Here is a 21,148-nt window from a genome sequence, read left to right as displayed (position 1 = left end):
GAGGATCAAGTAGGTAAAAAGACGAGGGCTAGTAGAAATCCTTGGGTAACAGAAGAAATATTAAATTTAATTGATGAAAGGAGAAAATATAAAAATGCAGTAAATGAAGCAGGCAAAAAGGAATACAAACGTCTCAAAAATGAGATCGACAGCAAGTGCAAAATGGCTAAGCAGGGGTGGCTAGAGGACAAATGTAAGGATATAGAGGCTTATCCCACTAGGGGTAAGATAGATACTGCCTACAGGAAAATTAGAGAGACCTTTGGAGAAAAGAGAACCACTTGTATGAATGTCAAGAGCTCAGATGGAAACCCAGATCTAAGCAAAGAAGGGAAAGCAGAAAGGTGGAAAGAGTATATAGAGGGTCTATACAAGGGCGATATACTTGAGGACAGTATTATGGAAATGGAAGAGGATGTAGATGAAGACGAAATGGGAGATGTGATACTGCGAGAAGAGTTTAACAGAGCACTGAAAGACCTAAGTCGAAACAAGGCCCCGGGAGTAGACAACATTCCATTAAAACTACTGACAGCCTTGGGAGAGCCAGCTCTGACAAAGCTCTACCATCTGGTGAGCAAGATGTATGAGACAGGCGAAATGCCCTCAGACTTCAAGAAGAATATAATAATTCCAATCTCAAAGAAGCAGGTGCTGACGGATGTGAAAATTACCAAACTATCAGTGTAATAAATCACGGCTGCAATATACTAACGCGAATTCTTTATAGATGAATGGAAAAAATGGTAGAAGCGGACCTCAGGGAAGATCAGTTTGGATTCCGCAGAAATGTTGGAACACGTGAGGCAATACTGACCCTACGACTTATCTTAGAAGAAAGATTAAGGGAAGGCAAACCTCAGTTTCTAGCATTTTTAGATTTAGAGAAAGCTTTTGACAATGTTGACTGGAATACTCTCTTTCAAATTCTGAAGGTGGCAGGGGTAAAATACAGGGAGCGAAAGGCTATTTACAATTTGTACATAAACCAGATGGCAGTTATAAAAGTCGAGGGACATGAAAGGGTAGCAGTGGTTCGGAAGGGAGTGAGACAGGGTTGTAGCCTCTCCCCGATGTTATTCAGTCTGTATATTGAGCAAGCAGTAAAGGAAACAAAAGAAAAGTTCGGTGTAGGTATTAAAATCCATGGAGAAGAAATAAAAACTTTGAGGTTCGCCGATGACATTGTACTTCTGTCAGAGACAGCAAAATACTTGGAAGAGCAGTTGAACGGAATGGACAGTGTCTTGAAAGGAAGATATAAGATGAACATCAACAAAAGCAAAACGAGGATAATGGAATGTAGTCGGATTAAGTCGAGAGGTGGTGAGGGAATTAGATTAGGAAATGAGACACTTAAAGTCGTAAAGGAGTTTTGCTATTTGGGGAGCAAAATAACTGATGATGGTCGAAGTAGAGAGGATATAAAATGTAGGCTGGCAATGGCAAGGATAGCGTTTCTGAAGAAGAGAAATTTGTTAATATCGAGTATCGATTTAAGTGTCAGGAAGTCGATTCTGAAAGTATTTGTACGGAGTGTAGCCATGTATGGAAGTGAAACATGGACGATAAATAGTTTAGACAAGAAGAGAATAGAAGCTTTCGAAATGTGGTGCTACAGAAGAATTCTGAAGGTTAGATGGGTAGATCACATAACTAATGAGGAGGTATTGAATAGAATTTGAGAGAAGAAAACTTTGTGGCACAACTTGACCAGATTGGTTAGTAGGCCATGTTCTGAGGCACTAAGGGATCACCAATTTAGTATTGGAGGGCGGCGTGGAGGGAAAAAATCGTAGAGGGAGACCAAGAAATAAATACACTATGCAGATTCAGAAGGATGTAGGTTGCAGTAGGTACTGGGAGATGAAGAAGCTTGCACAAGGTAGAGTAGCATGGAGAGCTGCATCAAACCAGTCTCAGGACTGAAGACCACAACAACAGATACCATCCTCTTGGTGTTTTCTCATCTCTTGCAATCAACTAAAGAACTACCTTGGTCCTTTTACAATTCATTCAATTTCATTTTTGTTCTTCTGTTTATTTCTTTTGCTGTCCACTGTGGTGTTACATCCGGCTCCCCAAGATTTGGTACGACCGTGCTCGGAAGAATAACTGCCACCAGTGCGTAGACCACTTTAATTCTCAGGCGTTGGAATGTAGTGCATAAATTTGTTCTTGCTCCAGATTCATTTATCGCAGTAAGAGTAAAGTAGATTCACTTTTTTCGTTGTATGTTTTGTGCACATGACAGTTTATTGTTATAGAATGTATTTCGGTATATGTGCGGAGATAATACTTATGCTTCCTGAGCGCATCATTAAAAATTATTTCCTTTTCTGTTTATATTTAAGTATTTAATTTATGTGAATTTGCTTAGTGGGATATTAATATTCAACATATACAGGGTGGCCAGAAACAGTCTGAAAAACTTCTAAGGGTGTTGCAGTGCAGGTTGTGATGAAAACTAGTTGTTAAGAAAAAAATCGATACGTTGCGCCTTTTCCGAGCTAATAATCAGTGAAGTGATCCAATCAGCCCATTGCGCGCGCAAATTCAAGCGGCCCACCAGATAAAATTGTATCAGTTGCTCTCACGGTATAGCCTTCGGCTCGGGTTCGATCCTTACTGCAGTCCCATGTCTAATTTTTGTTTCGCTCCTGTGGTATCACCCAAAGATCGCGGCGCCGTAACAAAGTCGGCATCTCGCAATGATACCACGTGAGCTACCGATATCTCACTGCATTCCGCAATGACGAATGTGAGACGCTGGCGAAGCCACGCCCTCTCTCTCAGCGCTGCAGCCCCACCGCAAGGAGGTCGATATACAGCCGAGCACACGAAGGCTCACACCCAAACCTCCAGATGTCAGACACTCAGACCGGTACCAAACGTTCTATGTCGACAGAATACCGACCAGAACTCCGATTTAGTTGCTACTTTGTGCTGTCGTCCAGCAGGACGGACGTAAACGTTAATTGAAAGTAACACCAGAATTACAGATCAAAAAAAATAGCTGTGAGCACTATGGGACTCAACTTCTGGGGTCATTAGTCCCCTAGAACTTAGAACTAGTGAAACCTAAGGACATCACAAACATCCATGCCCGAGGCAGGATTCGAACCTGCGACCGTAGCGGTCCTGCGGTTCCAGACTGCAGCGCCTTTAACCGCACGGCCACTTCGGCCGGCGCGAACTACAGATCACATCAAAAGCATAACTATGAGTAACTTAAACATGTTACTTCTGTGGGGCTGTTGGTAGAGCTTTTAATCGTGAGCAATTCGTTTTCTTTACTGTATTATGCATGAAAGTGTTATATGGAACTAGAATTCATGATATGCAAAACGGCTGTTTGGATTTTACAGAAATTTTCTCCTGACAGTCTGCTTCCGCTTCATTTCTTTGAAAAAAGTAAACCTATAGAGTGCATTTGTAGTTTCACATTTTATGCAATCAGAATATAAAAATAAACGATTGTATCACACGTGCGGAAGTAACAGTAATAATAATAATAATAATTAATACTAAACAAAATAATATCAATAAGTACATAATGTTCAACTAACGAAGCGAAAGCAGACTGCCAATAGAACATTGCGACAGACTCCTAAAAGTCCTTTTGATGTCAGGAAAATTTTCTCTCATATAACAGTTTCACGCGTAAACACTTAAAAAAAATTGTCATCAGTGGGGTTTGAACGCTCTATCTTCTCATCCAACCGAGATCTCCAATTCAACCGCTCTGATACTTTTCCTTTGCTCCGTAGCTCTGGTGATACTTGTAATTACCGTTTACGCGTGTTCTGCAGCACACAGCACGAACTAAATCTGTGTTTTGGCTCTGAGCACTGTGAGACTTAACATCGGAGGTCATCAGTACCCTAGAACTTAGAACTACTTCAGCCTAACTAACCTAAGAACATCACACACATCCATGCCCGAGGCAGGATTCGAACCTGCGACCGTAGCGGTCGCGCGGTTCCAGACTGAAGCGCCTAGAACCGCTCGGCCACACCGGCCGGCTCTGTGTTTTGGTTGATAATCAATCGATATACAACGTTCGGTACCGAATGAATGTCTGACATCTGGAAGTTTGGGTGTCAGACCAGGTCGTGAGCTCCGATCAAGCAAACTGCATCGTCTAGACCTGACACATTGAACCGTCATTCTGGACTGTGTGAACTTCAAGAGATGAGATTAGTAAATCTGAGCGTCAAGTAACGCTTTAATATTCAAAGACAGTTGCAAATATTCAGCACATTCCTATGACAATTGATTGAACAAAGTTAATTAAATCTCTTTATCATTATTGTAAAAAAGTGAACTAATATTTCATACGTTGTTGCTCCACTCGCCATCGCACAGAGCAGTCAAAGAACCCATAGTTATATTAGACGATTGTAGTTTCGTTATGTCAAAACAACTCTCCTGTTCGTTTTAGGAAACCAAACGAAGAGCGCGTTCGGCAACACTATCTCTGGCGGACCGCCGGCCGGTGTGGCCGTGCGGTTCTAGGCGCTTCAGTCTGGAACCGCGTGACCACTACGGTCGCAGGTTCGAATCCTGCCTCGGGCACTGATGTGTGTGATGTCCTTAGGTTAGTTAGGTTTAAGTAGTTCTAAGTTCTAGGGGACTGATGGCCTCAGATGTTGAGTCCCATAGTGCTCAGAGCCATTTGAACCATCTCTGGGGGACCGCTTGAATTTGTGCGCACAGTGACCTTATGTGCTAACTTCAATGCTAATTACTTTATTGTAATTCCAGTATAGGGTCAAAATTTTTATTGTTTATTAATTTCGGTCTATAAAGATCATCTTCAGACCTGATTACAAACACCATTAGCTGTGATGCTGCAGTGAAAATCATTAGCAATTTCGGCTTCGTCAGACAAATTATATTATGATATGTAAAGAGCGTCACAGAAACCTAGGTACTGCGCATGAAGAGAACATACTGTCCACGCTAATTAATTCGTAAACGGAGCAACTTATCGAATTTTTTTTCTCGAGAATTATTTCTCTGCACAGTCTACCCTGCAACACCCTTACAAACTTCTGACCAGTCTGCATAAAGCACGTCGTTTTCATAGAGTAAATCATCATTGCATACAAAAAAACTCTCCCAGTGCAATATAATTTACTGTCGTCACAGATTCAGACGCATATACATGGTACCTTCACATTAATGTGACCATCTGTCGAAAGCTAGAATAACCACTTTTGTAGCGCAGACGTGCAGGAACAGAGTCACTCAGGTTCTGATACGTACCGAATGTGATGTGGAGCCATTCCAGTTCCAGTGTGTGGCCAGCTGCGCCAGGTATCTCCGTTGAGGATCCACGGCACGAACAGTCCAACCGAGGTAGTCGCACAGATTCTCGATTGGGTTTAAATCCGGGGACTTTGATGGCCAGGGGAGTACAGTAAACTTATCCTGGTGCTCTTCGAGCCACTCACGTACGGTGCGAGCTCTGTGGCATGTTGCATTGTCCAGCTGGTATATGCCATCTAGCAAAGGAGAAAACAAACTGCATGTGGGGGTGGACGTTGTCCACAAGGATAGGTGCGTACTTCTGTTGATCTACTGTGCCTTCCATAATGATGAGATCGTCCAGGGAATGCCATGAAAATATTCCTCAGACCATAATACTCCCTCCTCCAGCCTGGAGAGCATAAAATGAGATTCACCTGAAAATGACACCAATCACCGCTCAGTGACAGTCCATTTGCGGTACTGGCGTGCTAATTTCCGCCTTTGTCACCGATAAATAGCAGTCAGCATGGAAGCACGAACCAGGCGCCTGCTGCGTAGGTCCATGGACATCAATTTTCGCTGATTGATCGTTGAGAAGACCCAGTTGGTAGCCCCTTGGGTCATCTGGGCCATCAGTTGCTCAAGAGCTCCACGTCTATTTGCCCGCACATATCTCCTCATTTATCCTTCACCCTCTCATCTGTGGCCCGTGGTGCACCACAGTTGCACCATTGTCGGCTTCGGATAGCGCCATTCTGCCGAACATGGTATACTTCAACCTCGGCGACACCAAAGAGATTACAAACTTAGTCGTACCGGAATTGCTCAGCCTTGGCCAGAAAGCCAATGATCATGCCCTTCTGGAAGTCAAATAAATCTATAAGTTTCCGCATTACCATAACAACTGGGCCGTGTATATTCTGCAGTACGTAGTAACAGTGTGAACTAGATCAGAACTCAGTTAGAACTGAAGCATTACAACAATTGCATTGCGTAAGCATGATAGTCTCTCATTTTAGTTTTGCAATGGATTTTTCTAAGTAACAGTGGAGTCAGATGTCTGCAAGTTCTTTCGATCACTGACTATTGGGTAAGCTGTGGCGGCGTCTATCGTCGCTGGAATTAAGATTTTGCTGTCGGAATGTTGCGTCGCTCGCGCTCTCTGTATAAAACATTAAAACAAAGACGTTTGTGAAATATATGTATCCCACACTATTATACACCGTAGCGCTATAGAAACTGGTATAGGCATGCGTATTCAAATACAGAGATATGTAAACAGGCAGAATAGGGCAATACGGTAGGCAACTCCTGTATAAGACAAGTGTCTGGCGTAGTTGTTAGATCGGTTACTGGTGCTACAATGGCAGGTTATCAAGATTTAAGTGAGTTTGAAAGTCGTGTTATAGTCGGCGCACCAGCGACGGGATACAGCATCTCTTCTGAACAGCACGACCATTTCCCGACGACCATTTCACGAGTGTACCGTGAATATGAGGAATCCGGTAAAACATAAAATCTCCGAAATCGCTGCGGCTGGAAAAAGATCCTCAAAGAACGGGACCAATGACGATGAAGAGAATCGTTCAACATGACAGAAGTGCAACCCTTCCGCAAATCGCTGCAGATTTCAATGCTGAGCCATCAACAAGTGTCAGTGTGTGAACGACTCAACGAAACATCATCGATATGGGATCTCGGAGACGAAGGCCCACTCGTGTGCCCCTGATGACTGCACGACACGAAGCTTTACGCTTCACCTGGGCACGTCAACACCGATATTGAACAGTTGGTGACTGGAAACATGTTGCCTCGTCGGACGAGTCTCGTTTTACATTGTATCGAACGGATGAACGTGTACGGGTGTGGAGACAACATCATGACTCCATGGACCCTGCATGTCAGCAGCGGATTGTTAAAGATGGTGGAGGCTCTGTAATGGTGTCGGGCGTGTGGAGTTGGAGTGATATCGGACCCATGATATGTCTAGATACGACTCTAACAGGTGACACGTACGTAAGCATCGTGTCTGATCACCTACATCCATTCTTGTCCATTGTGCATTCTGACGGGCAGTTCCAGCAGGACAAAGCGAGACCCTACACGTCCAGAATTGCTACAAAGTGACTCCAGGAACACTCTTCTAAGTTTAAACACTTCCGCTGGCCACCAAGCTTCCCAGACGTGAACATTATTGAGCATATCTTAGATGCCTCTCAACATGCTGTTCAGAAGAGATCTCCACCCTCTCGTACTCTTACGGATTTATGCACAGCCCTACAGGATTCATGGTGTCAATTCCCTCGAGCACTACTTCAGAGCCGTGCGGAGTGGCCGCGTGGTTTGAGGCGCCATGTCACGGACTGCACGGCCCCTACCACCGGAGGTTCGAGTCCTCGCTTGGGCATGGGTGTGTGTGTTGTTCTTAGCATAAGTTAGTTTAAATAGCGTGTAAGCCTAGGGACTTATGACCTCAGCAGTTTGGTCCCTTAGGAATTCACACACATTTGAACACACACGCACTACTTCAGACATTAGTTTAGTCCAAACCATGTTGTGCTGCGGGACTTCTGCATGCTCGCGGGGCCCCTACACGATATTAGGCAGGTGTACCAGTTTCTTTGGCTCTTCAGTGTAATAAACACGTAAAATCATTTAACATGTTAACCACGCCGTCAGTTCCGCGGGTGACCTCATTGCATAGGAGCGGCAGTAAAAAGTTTAACAAACAAATGAATTTTAACGAAGTTTGTTAAAACATTCAGTACAAAAACGAGGTTTAGATTTGCACGCATTACAAAAGGTAACTACCTGTTTAGTTAATTTTCTAGCTGCATTGCGCCAGAGTGTTTTCGTGTTTGTCTTCTAACATTTAGAATAATACCTACACACTTCATGCACCTTTCCTACCTTTGTTTGCGTCTTCTTGTATTAACACTGACTGGAGTTCCTTCGTGTGAAGGCCGTAAAGAGCGCATCTACCAACTGTTTTCGAAATTTTGTGATTGATGTTTTCCGTCCCGTCACATCTTGGAATACATATGAAGCGTTCACAGCTGCGGTGTTCAAGAAAAGATAGAAACGCTGACATTCGATACCATTTACTGCTTTATGTATGCATTTGATCGGAAAGGCCAATAGCAGTTTTTCACTTATTACCTTTAGTAACAATTTTCGGTTTTCAGTAAATCCATCTTTTGGTTGTCATGTTTTCCGTTTCACTCGAATGTTTAGTGGAAAAAACCAAAACGTATTTCTTGTCTTTCAATTGCAAAACAGTAATTCCTTTTCTCGTTTGCCCCTATTTCCCCGCGTTTTAGTTTGGTCGTTATAATTTCTTTGGGAATTCCTTTGCGATTTAATCGAAGGGTACAAATCAAATGCGTATTCTACGTGATGAGTCTGCTTGCCAAATTTGCCAAATCTACATCGTTTCGGTAGTTAATGTATGGCTTTTATTGAATAAATCTTAACAAAAATTTATCATATGATTTGTTGGCGTGGTATTTTCCTTATCAAGTACTTCGGTAGCGTAAATTCGAGAATTCTAGCGGTATTCATTATCGCAGTGCAGTTGAATCATTTTGATGTCATACCTGTGTCTCTTATGTTTTAAATATTACCTGTATGTAATTGGTTATCTGAATGGTATTAGAGACCCGTCGATACATAGTATTTCGACAGGATCAAAATATTCTTCATCGATGGCGTAGCATTTAGTGCGTCTGCCTTATAAGCAAGATACCTGGGTACGAATCCTGTCCTTCTAGCAAATTTTCATTTCTCGCTACCATCTGCGTGTATACATCATAGATGTTTGAGACTTGAAAATGTCTATGGAACCTTACAATTACATTTGGCGCTCATTTACACGCCAACTCAACAACGCCAAATGGTCCACTTAACATTTTGTTTACGTACGCTGCTCGGCGGCAGTTGCCAAGCCAATTTTTTCCACGGTAACGCCTTTGTTGTATGTGGCATTGTATGTGGCACGTACGGCGCGGTTGACGAATGGGTTGCGTGCCTGCAGGCGCAGCATTAGGCGGCCGTCAAATACTTGCCGGCACGCGGGACTGCAGCCTCAACGGAAAAACCAGTGAAATTGGTTCCGCGCTCAACGCGTTAAATTCGCATAAAATCTCTTTAACATATACTGCACATAATTGTCACCTGCAATCGCTTAGGCAGGGAGCCCCGCAGTGTGTAAGTTCCAACATCTTGCCGCACTACAGTATACACCATCCGCTAGTTATCACCAACGGTACTAAACACACAAATTGACTGGTTCTATGTCTTCACTGCTAATTGCTCATATTTTCTTTTCGATTCGTTCATACTACATTAATTACGACGTATTATGATTGAGCCAGCCGTGTTGACGAGCGGTTCTAGGCGCTTCAGTCTGGAACCGCGCAACCGCTACAGTCGCAGGTTCGAATCCTGCCTCGGGCATGGATGTGTGTGATGTCCTAGGTTAGTTAGGTTTAAGTAGTTCTAAGTTCTAGGGGACTGATGACCTCAGATGTTAAGTCCCATACTGCTCAGAGCCATTTGAACCATTTATTATGATTGATATTCAGCCTGAGTTTCAAAATTACTGTGTTATATTCTTCCATTAATCGCTCCGGTTTATCCTCACTAGGGACAAACAGTTCAATACGGTCATCAAAACGTTCGTGATCCAATAAAAGGTATAGGGATATGCAAATTAGCCTCTAGGGCTGGAGAAAAGAGTTGTAGTGCTAAGATAGCTCATGGCCTAACTCCTCTTCCAGTTAGTATTTCTAGTATCTTCATTAAATTTCGTGGATACTGTGGCACGGGTGTATTCTTTCTATGCTATACTTACATAGATGGAATCAAAGCTTTTTTCCCCCACAACTGTTAGTACATGCTTTGTTGGAAAATGAATGAAGTTTCATCAAAATGTATGAGTCCTGTTATAATGCGAGTCGGCAACCGCTTTGTTCTAAGGAGCCAAACGTTGTGCCCTGGTTGCTAGTGATAAACTAGTGGAAGGTGACCAAAGGGATCTGTCGCCGTAGTTATCTGTAGCGGCAACCGGAAGATTGGTTGACGCAAGTAAACTTTAAATAAACAGGTCGCACTCAACCTGTGTGTGAAGAAATACTACATTGTTGACAACTTGTGGCAGACGCGGCTAGCAGATTGAATGTTTGTCGGTGGAGCTAACTATCGAAAACTCTGTGTAATGTTCAGCACGAACTAGAGACATACGAGCAATCTTGTACTAGAAGACTGGTCCCCAGGTGCCCGTCCTTGTGACACCGTCCAGGCGATCTCGATTTGTCGGCGGCCTGGTGGTTCTTCATTGGTGACGATGGTCAAAGCACCATTCGCGACGCCCACAGGCATCTTCGAGGCTCCAGCTCCGGCAGTATCGATAGGCTACGATACTACAAATCCCAAGATCGTTGATAATTTTGCTCTCGTCTGTAAGTTCTTTCACAAACTGCAAGTTGCCCATTGTGGTATATTTACATCTACAGCTGCACTGTTCCTTTGACTTAATAAAATCCAAAGCGTGGAAAACTCTAGAGGAGACCTTTTCGAGCAATAAAAATCTGATGGCTGATGGCGATTTTATATATGCAGGGTAAACCACTTAATTTTGACAGCACTTCGTAAACTATTCTAGGTGCAGGACTGCAGTTTCCGGTAAGCGATGGTACACAGAGGGTGAAGACACCAAAATCATAATTAATATCGCGAGGAAAGTCGGATTCGAATGCCACTATCATACAAATTTTCGTTTATCACTACATATTTATTAAACTGTAGGTTGAGCATATCTGAACGGTTTACACTGATATCATTTCATGTTTTGCATCTCCATTGATTTCACTCTCGTCAATCCATTCATTTCATTTCAGTGCATCTAATTCTTTTGAAATCATATTCCTTGTGGTAGTGTGTCACAGTCCTCCACCTTCACCCTGTGTTGTGCAAACTTTAATGAGAGTGAAAGTGCGAGTGAGCCCTGGAGCCGTGCTCGGATTTCGAGTGTTAATGGATTCGTGTCCCAGTCTGGCACAAATTTTCAGTGGTCACTACGTATTCGATGATCTCAAAGATTTCGAAATATTGCCACCTCGGGAGTGCAATCCCAACAGATAAACATAATGAGGATCAGCGCAGTATTTTCAAAGTGTAGAAATAATGGACATAACTGAAAAGGACGAAGATTGCTACAGTTACAAAATCTTTACCAACCCAGACTTGAAACGAGGAAGTACCAGCGATCAAGTGTGAAAAGTTTTTCTGGATTCTTCTACGGATACGATTGGCTTCTTGGAATTGTTAGCATGTTTCACGTAGCACAATTAGTCAATTTTCATTTCCATCAACTTTTTTCTTATAACTTTTATACAGATCAAGTAAACGATTTCATTAACTTCAAATTTTTACATAGCACAAGTGGTCTATTTACGCCATTATCTATGCTTTCCGCTGCAGCGATAGCAACACTGCAGTGAAGTCGTAGGGTATCCCCATCCCCAACCATCTGGGAATGTGTATGATAAGTTTTTGTTTGGGAGAACGTTGAAAGTTATTTTGGAAGGAGAGTCATCGACAAATGTAGCTGTTACGTCTAGCGTGCTCCAGGGAAGTGTTTCGGGACCCTAACTGTTCATGTTGCATATTAAAGACCTGCTAGACATAATTATTAGTAACCTGTCTATCTGGAAAAAGCTGCAAAGCTTCTCACACAATGTTTTCCTCCTCCTTTCTCATCTTTTGATTTTCTTCTCTCCTCATAATTATTCTCTTACCTCCATCCTAGTTACTTCTGTCCCAAATTTCCTGTTTGTGGCAAGCCAATCTCCCACACAATACATCTCCACATACCATTCCACTAACTAAATTTCCATACAACTTCTTACAGCTCCACGTGCAACTTATATCCTCCCAATACAGATGCTACAGTTTGTGCAATGCTAAGAAGTGCTGCATTGTCGTAATAAGCATTTGATTTTATAGATGCAAATATTTTTTTTTTTCATTTTGATACTTTAGACCTATCTGTGAATTTTTCCATAAATGCTGTCTATTGGGTATACCAAATATACCTCTTCCTGTCCACAGTCATAATGAAGCAGAAAGAAAAAGATGAAAAAACTCCATTTTATAAAGTTTAAATGGTGGATTGCAAGGGAACGTGAGGGCAGACACAAATTGTCAAGGTTCTGGTGGACCACGTCTGACCACCACAAAGGAGGGTCGCCATATGGTGCACCGAGCACACTGTAACCCCTTCACATCTACACGTTTATCATCCGAGAGCAAGTAATGGGCTCCCTGCAATATTCTGTACCATCACGCAGCATTGGTCGGGGACTAACAGCAGCTGGAATAGCGAATTATCGTCCCGTGCTTAGGCTGCCGTTAACACCACAAGACAAAGGACTGCGTTTGGACTGATGCCGTGACTAGGAAGCACGGACTGCTGATGAATGGCGTCGAATTGTGTTCAGCGATGAATCGTGATACTGCAAATTACGGGAAGGCCGACACTGAATATGGCAGCAACCTGCGGAGAAGTCCCATTTTTCCATTGTTTTGGAGAGGCACAATCGTGTTGTGTTACTCGTGGCGTCATGGTGTGGGGAGGCATCGGGTATGACTTCAGGTCACGGTGCTAATAATTGAGAGAACGCTGATGGCGAAACTGTACGTCTAGGATATTCTATGTATTCACACGTTCTCTCTCATGCGACATTATCGAACTGCCATTTGTTAATAAGACAATGCCCGCCCACGCTAGGCACGCGTTTCTATGAACTGTCCGTTTGGTGTGCAGTTACTGCGGTTGGCAGCGCCGGCTGGGGTGGCCGATCGGTTCTAGGCTCTTAAGTCTCGAACCGCGCGACCGCTGCGGTCGCAGGTTCGAATCCTGCCTCGGGCATGGATGTGTGTGACGTCCTCAGGTTAGTTAGGTTTAAGTAGTTCTAAGTTCTAGGGGACTGGTGACCTCAGATGTTAAGTCTCATAGTGCTCAGAACCATTTGAATCATTTCGTTTGCAGCGAGACCCCGAGGTTTGTCCTCTATAGACGAGGATTGTGTGGAACCTCTCGCATGGCCGAGCGGGATAGTTTAAGTTAGATTAAGTAGCGCATAAGCTTAGGGACCGATGACCTCAGCAGTCTGGGCCCATAAGACCTCACCATAGATTTCCAATTTTCCACTCGCATATCAACTCTATCCCAGTGCCAGGATCCGAGGTATTACACCGAGGCGACTAAAGTCATACGATACCACCTAGTAACAGGTCGGACTTCCTTTTGCCCGCCGTAGTGCAGCAACTCGACGTGACATGCACTCAACCGGTTGATGGAAGTCCCCTGTAGAAATATTGAGCCATGCTGTCTCTATAGCCGTTAATAATTGTAAAAGTATTGGCGATTCATGATTTTGTGCACGAACTGAGCTCCCGATTATCTACCATAAATGTTCGACGTTATTCATGTCGGGCGATCTGGGTGCCCAAATCATTCGCCCGAACGGATGTTTGGTAACACGAAGTACATGAATGGCTGAAAACGGTCTCCAAGTAGCCGAACATAAGCATTTGTAATCAGTGACCCGGTCCATTCCATGTAAACACAATCCACACTACTATGGAGCCACCAACACTTTACACAGTGTGTTGATTCAAATGGTTCAAATGGCTCTGAGCACTCTGAGACTTAACATCCGAGGTCATCAGTCCCCTAGAACTTAGAGTTACTTAAGCCTAACTAACCTAAGTACATCACACACATCCATGCCAGAGGCAGGATTCGAACCTGCGACCGTAGCGGTTGCGCGGTTCCTGATTGAAGCTCCTAGAACCGCTCGGCCACAGCGGGCGACCACAGTCTGTTGTTGGCAACTTGGGTCCGTGACTTCGTAGGATCTGCGCCACACTCGGACCCTACCATCAGCTCTTACCAACTGAAGTCGGGACTCATCTGTCCAGGCTGCGGTTTTCCAGTCGCTATGCTCATGAGCCCAAGAAAAGCGCTGCAGCCGATGTCGTGCTATTAGCAAAGACACTCCCTTCCGTTGTCTGCTGCTCTAGTCCACTGACGCAAAATTTCGCCGTACTCTCTTAAAGGATAAGTTCGTCGTCCGATCTACATTGTTTCTGCTGTTATTTCACGCAGTGTTGTTTCTCTGTTAGAACTGACGACTCTATAGAAACGCTGTTATACTCGGTCGTTAAGGGAAGGCCATCGGCCACTGGATGGTGAGAGGTAATGCCAGAAATTTGGTATTCTGGCAAACTGTTGACACTGTCGATCTCTAACAATTTTCAAAATGGAATGTCCAATGCGTCTAGCGCTAATTACAATTCCGCGTTCTGTTTATTCCCGTCGTGCGGCCATAATGCCATCGTAAATTTTTTTCACATTACGTACCTGAGTACAACTGACAGCTCTACGAATGCACTGCCCTTTTACTCCCTGTGTACGTGATAATACCGCCACCTGTATACGTGCATATCGCTGTTCCACGACTTCTGTCACTTCTGTGTAAGGACCAATTACAGTAATTGTGGGTCAGCTTGACTCGGGAGAGGATACAATGGCTTTATGACACCGTTCCAAACCGAACCAGTGCATGCATGCATGCAGGTCAGAGGAGGTGAAATGTCATATAAGTTGGTGCATTTGTCAAGTTCTCGTTAGATTTGACTCGATATTGCAAGCACAGAAAGAGCATCACATACCGTCTCAGTCCGTGGAGTTTCACTTCGTTTGCTCTTCTCGTCCTGTGTGCTTTCCTTTTTTTTTTACGAGGCGGTCTGTACGGATGTACGGATGGTGCTACATAAGAGGTCACGTTGCTTACACGTGTATGTGTGTACGTTGTGCAGATCTGAAGGAGCAGCTGGTGAAGAAGTACAACATCACGGCGGAGGACTACCGCGTCATCGAGGTGGTCATCATCGAGAACAAGCCGCACAAGGCGGGACCGCAGTGGAAGTTTGCGGGCGCCTTCTACTTCGCGACCGTCGTGCTCGCCATGATAGGTGAGTGCGCCACGCTGACGCCGCCTGCTCCTGCACTCTGTCCACCATCACTTGCTGTCAGCTGCACAGCTCTGCGTCATTTGCCATGTACTGTACTGACTGTTACATGCTTCTAGTACTTGTAGAAAGAAGTGAGTACATAGTATTATGAATAGGAGCCCATGTCCGGAAAGGCTACAGAGCGTCAAATTTATAGCCGCCGGCGAATGTAAATGTATGTACACTGACGCGCCAAAGAAACTGGTATACGACCCGCAATCAAATACAGAGATATGTAAACAGGCAGAATACGGCACTGCGGTCGGCAACGCCTGCATAAAATAAGTGTCTGACGTAGTTGTTAGATCGTTTATTGCTGTTACAATGACAGGTTATCAAGATTTAAGCGAGTATGAAAGTGGTGTTACAGTCGACGCACGAGCGATACGACACAGCATCTCCGAGGTAGCGATGAAGTGGAAATTGTTGGAAACTTGTGGTAAGGTCTTATGGGACCAAACTGCTGAGGTCATCGGTCCCTAACCTTACACACTACTTAATCTAACTTCAACTAACTTACGCTAAAGTCAACACATGCGCCCATGCCCGAGGGAGGACTCGAACGTATGACTGAGGGAGCTGCCCGGACCGCGACCAGGATGCCTCATACCGCGTACTACCCCGCGCGGCACTGAAGTGGAGATTTTCCCGTTCGATTATTTCACGAGTGTACTGTGAATTTCAGGAGTTCGGTAAAACATCAGATCTCCGACGTCGCTGCGGCCGGAAAAAGATCATCAAAGAACGAGACCAACTGAAGAGAATCGTTCAACGTGATAGAAGTGCAACCCTTCCGCAAATTGAAACTTCCTGGCAGATTAAAACTGTGTGCCGGACCGAGACTCGAACTCGGGACCTTTGCCTTTCGCGGGCAAGTGTTCTACCTACTGAGCTACCCAAGCACGACTCACGCCCCGTCCTCACAGTTTTGCTTCTCCCAGAATCGAGTCTCGGTTCGGCGCACAGTTTTAATCTGCCAGGAAGTTTCATATCATCTCACACTCCGCTGCACAGTGAAAATCTCGATCTGGAAACTTCCGCAAATTGCTGCAGATTTCAGTGCTGGGCCATCAACAAGTGTCAGCGTGAAAACCATTCAACAAAAGAGCATCGATATGCGCTTTCGGAGCCGAAGGCCCACTCGTGTACCCCTGATGACTGCACGACACAAAGCTTTGCCCTTCGCCTGGGCCCGTCAACACCGATATTGGACTATTGATGACTGGAAATATGTTGCCCCGTCGGACGAGTCTCATTTTAAATTTTATCGAACGGATGGACGTGTACGGGTATGAAGATAACCTCATGAATCCATGGACCCTGCATGTCAGCAGCGGACTGCTCAAGCTGGTAGAGGCTCTGTTATGGTGTGGGGCGTGTGCAGTTGCAATGATATCGGACCCCTGACATGTCTAGATACGACTCTGACAGGTGACACGTACATAAGCATCCTGTCTGGTCACCTGCATCCATTCTTGTCCGTTGAGCAATTTGGGCAATTCCAGCAAGTCAATTCGACACCCCCAAACGCCCAAATTGCTACAGAGTGGCTACAGGAAAACTCTTCTGAGTTTAAACATTTCGGCGGCCACCAAACTCCAAAGACATGAACATTATTGAGCATATCTGAGATGTCTTGCAACGTGCTGTTCAGAAGATATCTTCACCCCCTCGTACTCTTACAGATTTATGTACAGCCCTGTGGGATTCATGGTGTCAGATCCCTCCAGCACTACTTCAGACGTTAGTCGAGTCCATGCCACGTCGTGTTGTGGCACTTCAACGTGCTCGTAAGGTCCCTACAGTGTCCCTACTATGTGATCAAAAGTATCCGGACACTTGGCTGAAAATGGCTTACGAGTTCGTAGCGTCCTCCATCGGTAATGCTAGAATTCACTATGGTGTTGGCCCACCCTTAGCCTTGATGACAGCTTCCACTCTCGCAGGCATACGTTCAATCAGGTGCTGGAAGGTTTCTTCACAGAGTGCTGCACTGAGGAGAGGTATCGATGTCGGTCGGTGAGGCCCGGCACTAAGTCGGCGTTCCAAAACATCCCAGAGGTGTTCTACAGGATTCGGGTCAGGACTCTGTACAGGCCGGTCCATTACAGAGATGTTATTGTCGTGTAACCACTCCGCCACAGGCCGTTCATTGCGAACAGGTGCTCGATCGTGTTGAAAGATGCAGTCGCCATCCCAGAATTGCTCTTTAACAGTGGGAAGCAAGAAGGTGCTTAAAACATCAATGTAGGCCTGTGCTGTGATAGTCCCTTGCAAAACAACAAGGGATGCAAGCCCCCTCCGTGAAATACGCGACCACACCACAGCACCACCGCCTCCGAATTTTACTGTTGGCCCTACACACGCTGGCAGATGACGTTCACCGGGCATTTGCAAACCCACACCATGCCATCGGATCGCCACATTGTGTACCGTGATTCGTCACTAGACACAACGTTTTTCTACTGTTCAATCGTCCAATGTTTTCACTCCTTACATCAAGCGAGGCGTCGTTTGGCACTTACCGGCGTGATGTGTGGCTTATGAGCAGCCGCTCAACCATAAAATCCAAGTTTTCTCACCTCCCGCCTAACTTGCGTAGTACTTTCAGTGGATCCTGATGCAGTTTCGAATTCCTGTGTGAAGCCTCTTACACATTACGAAGCTCTTCAACTGTCGGCTGTCTCTCTCAGTCAACAGACGAGGTCGGCCTGAACGCTTTTATGCTGTGCGTGTCCCTTCACGTTTCCACTTCACTACCACATCGGGAACAGCGTACCTAGGGATATTAAGGAGTGTGGAAATCTCGCGTACAGACGTATAACGCAAGTGACATCCAATCACCTGACCACGTTCGAAGTCCGTAAGTTCCGCGGAGCTCGCCATTCCGCTGTCTCACGATATAACTACTGAGGTCGCTGATATGGAGTACCTGACAGTAGGTGGCAGCACAATATAACTAATATGAAAAACGTATGTTTTTGGGGGTATCCCGATACTTTTGATCACATACTGTATTAGGCAGGTATTCCAGTTTCTTTGGTTCTTTAGTGTCGATCCGTGATGATGTTACAAACTTTCAAGGATGATGGACAAGGATAAATGTGTCAACCTGAGGTAAGGGTCCCTAGTTTGCAAACGAATGAGTCGAGAGTTGCAAGCGAAAATGATTCTGATGCGTCTGAAAGCGGAATACATGTACCTGTACTGCTGTTGCTAATAATGTAGGGTATGCAACTTTCAGACATGGTTGTATGGACCAAATAAGAAAAACAAATGATTATAGCTTTTAAGGTATGCATTTTAAAACCCATGTCTATCAGACTTTTTTTTGTCAGAGGTATCAGAATGATTTTCGCTTATAACTTTCGACTCGTTCGTTTCCCGGACAGGGAACCTAAGCTCGAATTGATAAATTTATCGTTCTGCATCATCCTTGAAAGTTTGTAACATCATCACGAAATCACCCTCTATGTACATTCATTTACAGGCGTTGGCGCCTATAACTTTAACGGTCTGTAGCTTCGCTGGATGACGTTTACTGGCATGCTTTCCTATTGAAAATATTATGTACTCGCTCCCTCTACAAGCCCTAGAAGGTTGTAGTGGGAATTTCTTAACACCCTGTATACTATTCAAAAACTACTCGGGAGCTCATTTCCCCTTGTGGCGGCATAGCTGTTGTGACTACATGCATCTGCAGTACTTCAGCGGATGGTTTCACTTACCTATATGAACTGCATTCATTCCGCTCCCTCGCCATGGATAACACACACTCAGCCAATTAAATCAGTGAAAGCTATGACAGCATTGCTTGTATACGCAGACTGTAACATTTTTTTAAGTAGCTGAAACTTCGTTATACTTTTCGGAATTAGATTATCGAATATTTGGCAAGTGCTTTAAGAATCGATTAAGTATTTCTCAGAACAGTCAACTCATAAAACCGCTTCCAAGTCTGTACCCTAATGGCAAGTCTCTGGTGCGTTGTTCAAGAAATTCTATTTACAGCTCACCTGTAATTTCACGTATAACATTCCTACTGTTACATCGAATTCATTACATTCTGTCTGATTCCCGATAGGGTCAGCTTATAAACAATCTTCATTTCAGTAGAGGTTAAATTTGTTGTTATGCTCGCCAAAATTACCACACAGTCCGTTACTTCCTCAACGACTATTGCATAATATGCCACGAGGAGCTACGAAATTTAGTAAAAAGGGCCAGTTTCACTTTTTCAAAACACCTTTTATAACTGCCATCAAAATCGGGTATCATAAACATCGTAAACATGTTCGCAGTCTCTTCATTCTCGTCAAAATGTTTCTAATAACCTCGTTGTCGATGGGACGTTAAATCGACATCAAAATGCAGTTTAATAACATTTTAACAACACCTTAGGAGCTCACTCGCTGGTGATTCGATATTCGAATACGACCCCTGACTGCAGGTCGCGCATTACGTTTCCTTACCCCAGAGCGTGGGAGAAGAGGTGGAAGAAAAAGTACGTGATAGTGCTCAAAAACTTCTATGAAGCTCATCAACCAAGGACAGATTCAGGAAGACGCCAGATGGGAATGTCGTAATTTTGCACGAGGATATTCGCTCACGTCACATGTAGAAGAAGGTGCGGATGGAAGATCTTCATGACGGAAGAGATGGAAAGATACGAACTGTATCCTTTAGAAGTTTACCTTGGTAGGGAGAATGTTGCGGGCTGATATTTGTAATTATAGACACTGACAATATTCATTTTCCATGGCTTGATCTGTTGCTTATTTCATGGTGTACGTTCCTTTGTGAGAAATAATTCAATGATGTAATGGAATCATGTTGCTGTGTGTAATACGCTGGCAGCAGCCATATAGCTGCTCTTCAGCCTACAGTTTGTGAACCATAACAGCTTTGTGCAGCAGTGTAAGTGATGTGATCTGCTAATCAATTTCATACAGCTTATTCTCGTACCTGTCATCGAATGTTAACAGTCACTGTTTATTTCCACAACGCGTTTCAGAGATGTAAACCTCCATCATCAGGTTGATGATGTACACATTTTCACTCGTCGCTAATGATTTCACAAATTTCCCAATGTGGCTGACATCTGTAATCCCTCCCCTTTCCTTTCCTTTCCTTTCTACACCCCACCCCCTCCACCCTCAACGTATCACAGCTGCGGATTCCACGTGGTGTCTGTTCTTTCAGGTATGTCCAAAAAAGAGACGCCATGCATTCATATCATAAATGGGAACTTAACATACATCGACTAAACCAGAATAACTCCAGTGGTCACAGGCTCCTTTCACTTTCGTAATACATCACATTTAAACTGTCATACTTTGCAAACAAAGTTGGCGTCTGGAAACTTATTGCTGCAAAAAGCATATAGCAAAATAGAGGCACTTTTGAAAGCACAAAGAACAGACAGCAAAATAAAACTAAATTTCAGAGCAATTTTTAAAGCATTTTGGAGATCTTTGGTGGAGGAAAATGGCTCTGAGCACTATGGGACTTAACATCTGTGGTCATCAGTCCCCTAGAACTTAGAACTACTTAAACCTAACTAACCTAAGGACATCACACACATCCATGCCCGAGGCAGGATTCGAACCTGCGACCGTAGTAGTCGCGCGGTTCCGGACTGAGCGCCTGAACCGCTAGCTTTGGTGGAGGAGATTAATAAGAGTGTGAGAGTAAATATTCCAAGTGGTACACAAATCTTTTCCTGTCAAAGTTATCAGGTGAGCTGTTGAAAATATTAAGTGTAATAATTGTGTTGCCAACAGTGACAACAATATACATAAATAATTTAGGC

The 21,148-nt window shown here is 44.2% G+C and overlaps 1 protein-coding gene across 1 annotated transcript in view; it reads left to right on the top strand.

The window, feature by feature from the left end:
* Positions 1-21,148, top strand: part of LOC124796134 (two pore potassium channel protein sup-9) — a 73,487-nt gene that overhangs the window by 25,312 nt on the left and 27,027 nt on the right. Inside the window, exon 2 of the mRNA XM_047260226.1 lies at positions 15,142-15,297. Coding sequence (XP_047116182.1) covers positions 15,142-15,297 — 156 coding nt within the window. The remainder of the gene's footprint in view (positions 1-15,141; positions 15,298-21,148) is intronic.

The sequence above is a fragment of the Schistocerca piceifrons genome, chromosome 4 (genome assembly GCF_021461385.2).
Source record: "Schistocerca piceifrons isolate TAMUIC-IGC-003096 chromosome 4, iqSchPice1.1, whole genome shotgun sequence".
Lineage (NCBI taxonomy): Eukaryota > Metazoa > Arthropoda > Insecta > Orthoptera > Acrididae > Schistocerca > Schistocerca piceifrons.
This window is presented reverse-complemented; position numbering and strand designations above follow the sequence as displayed.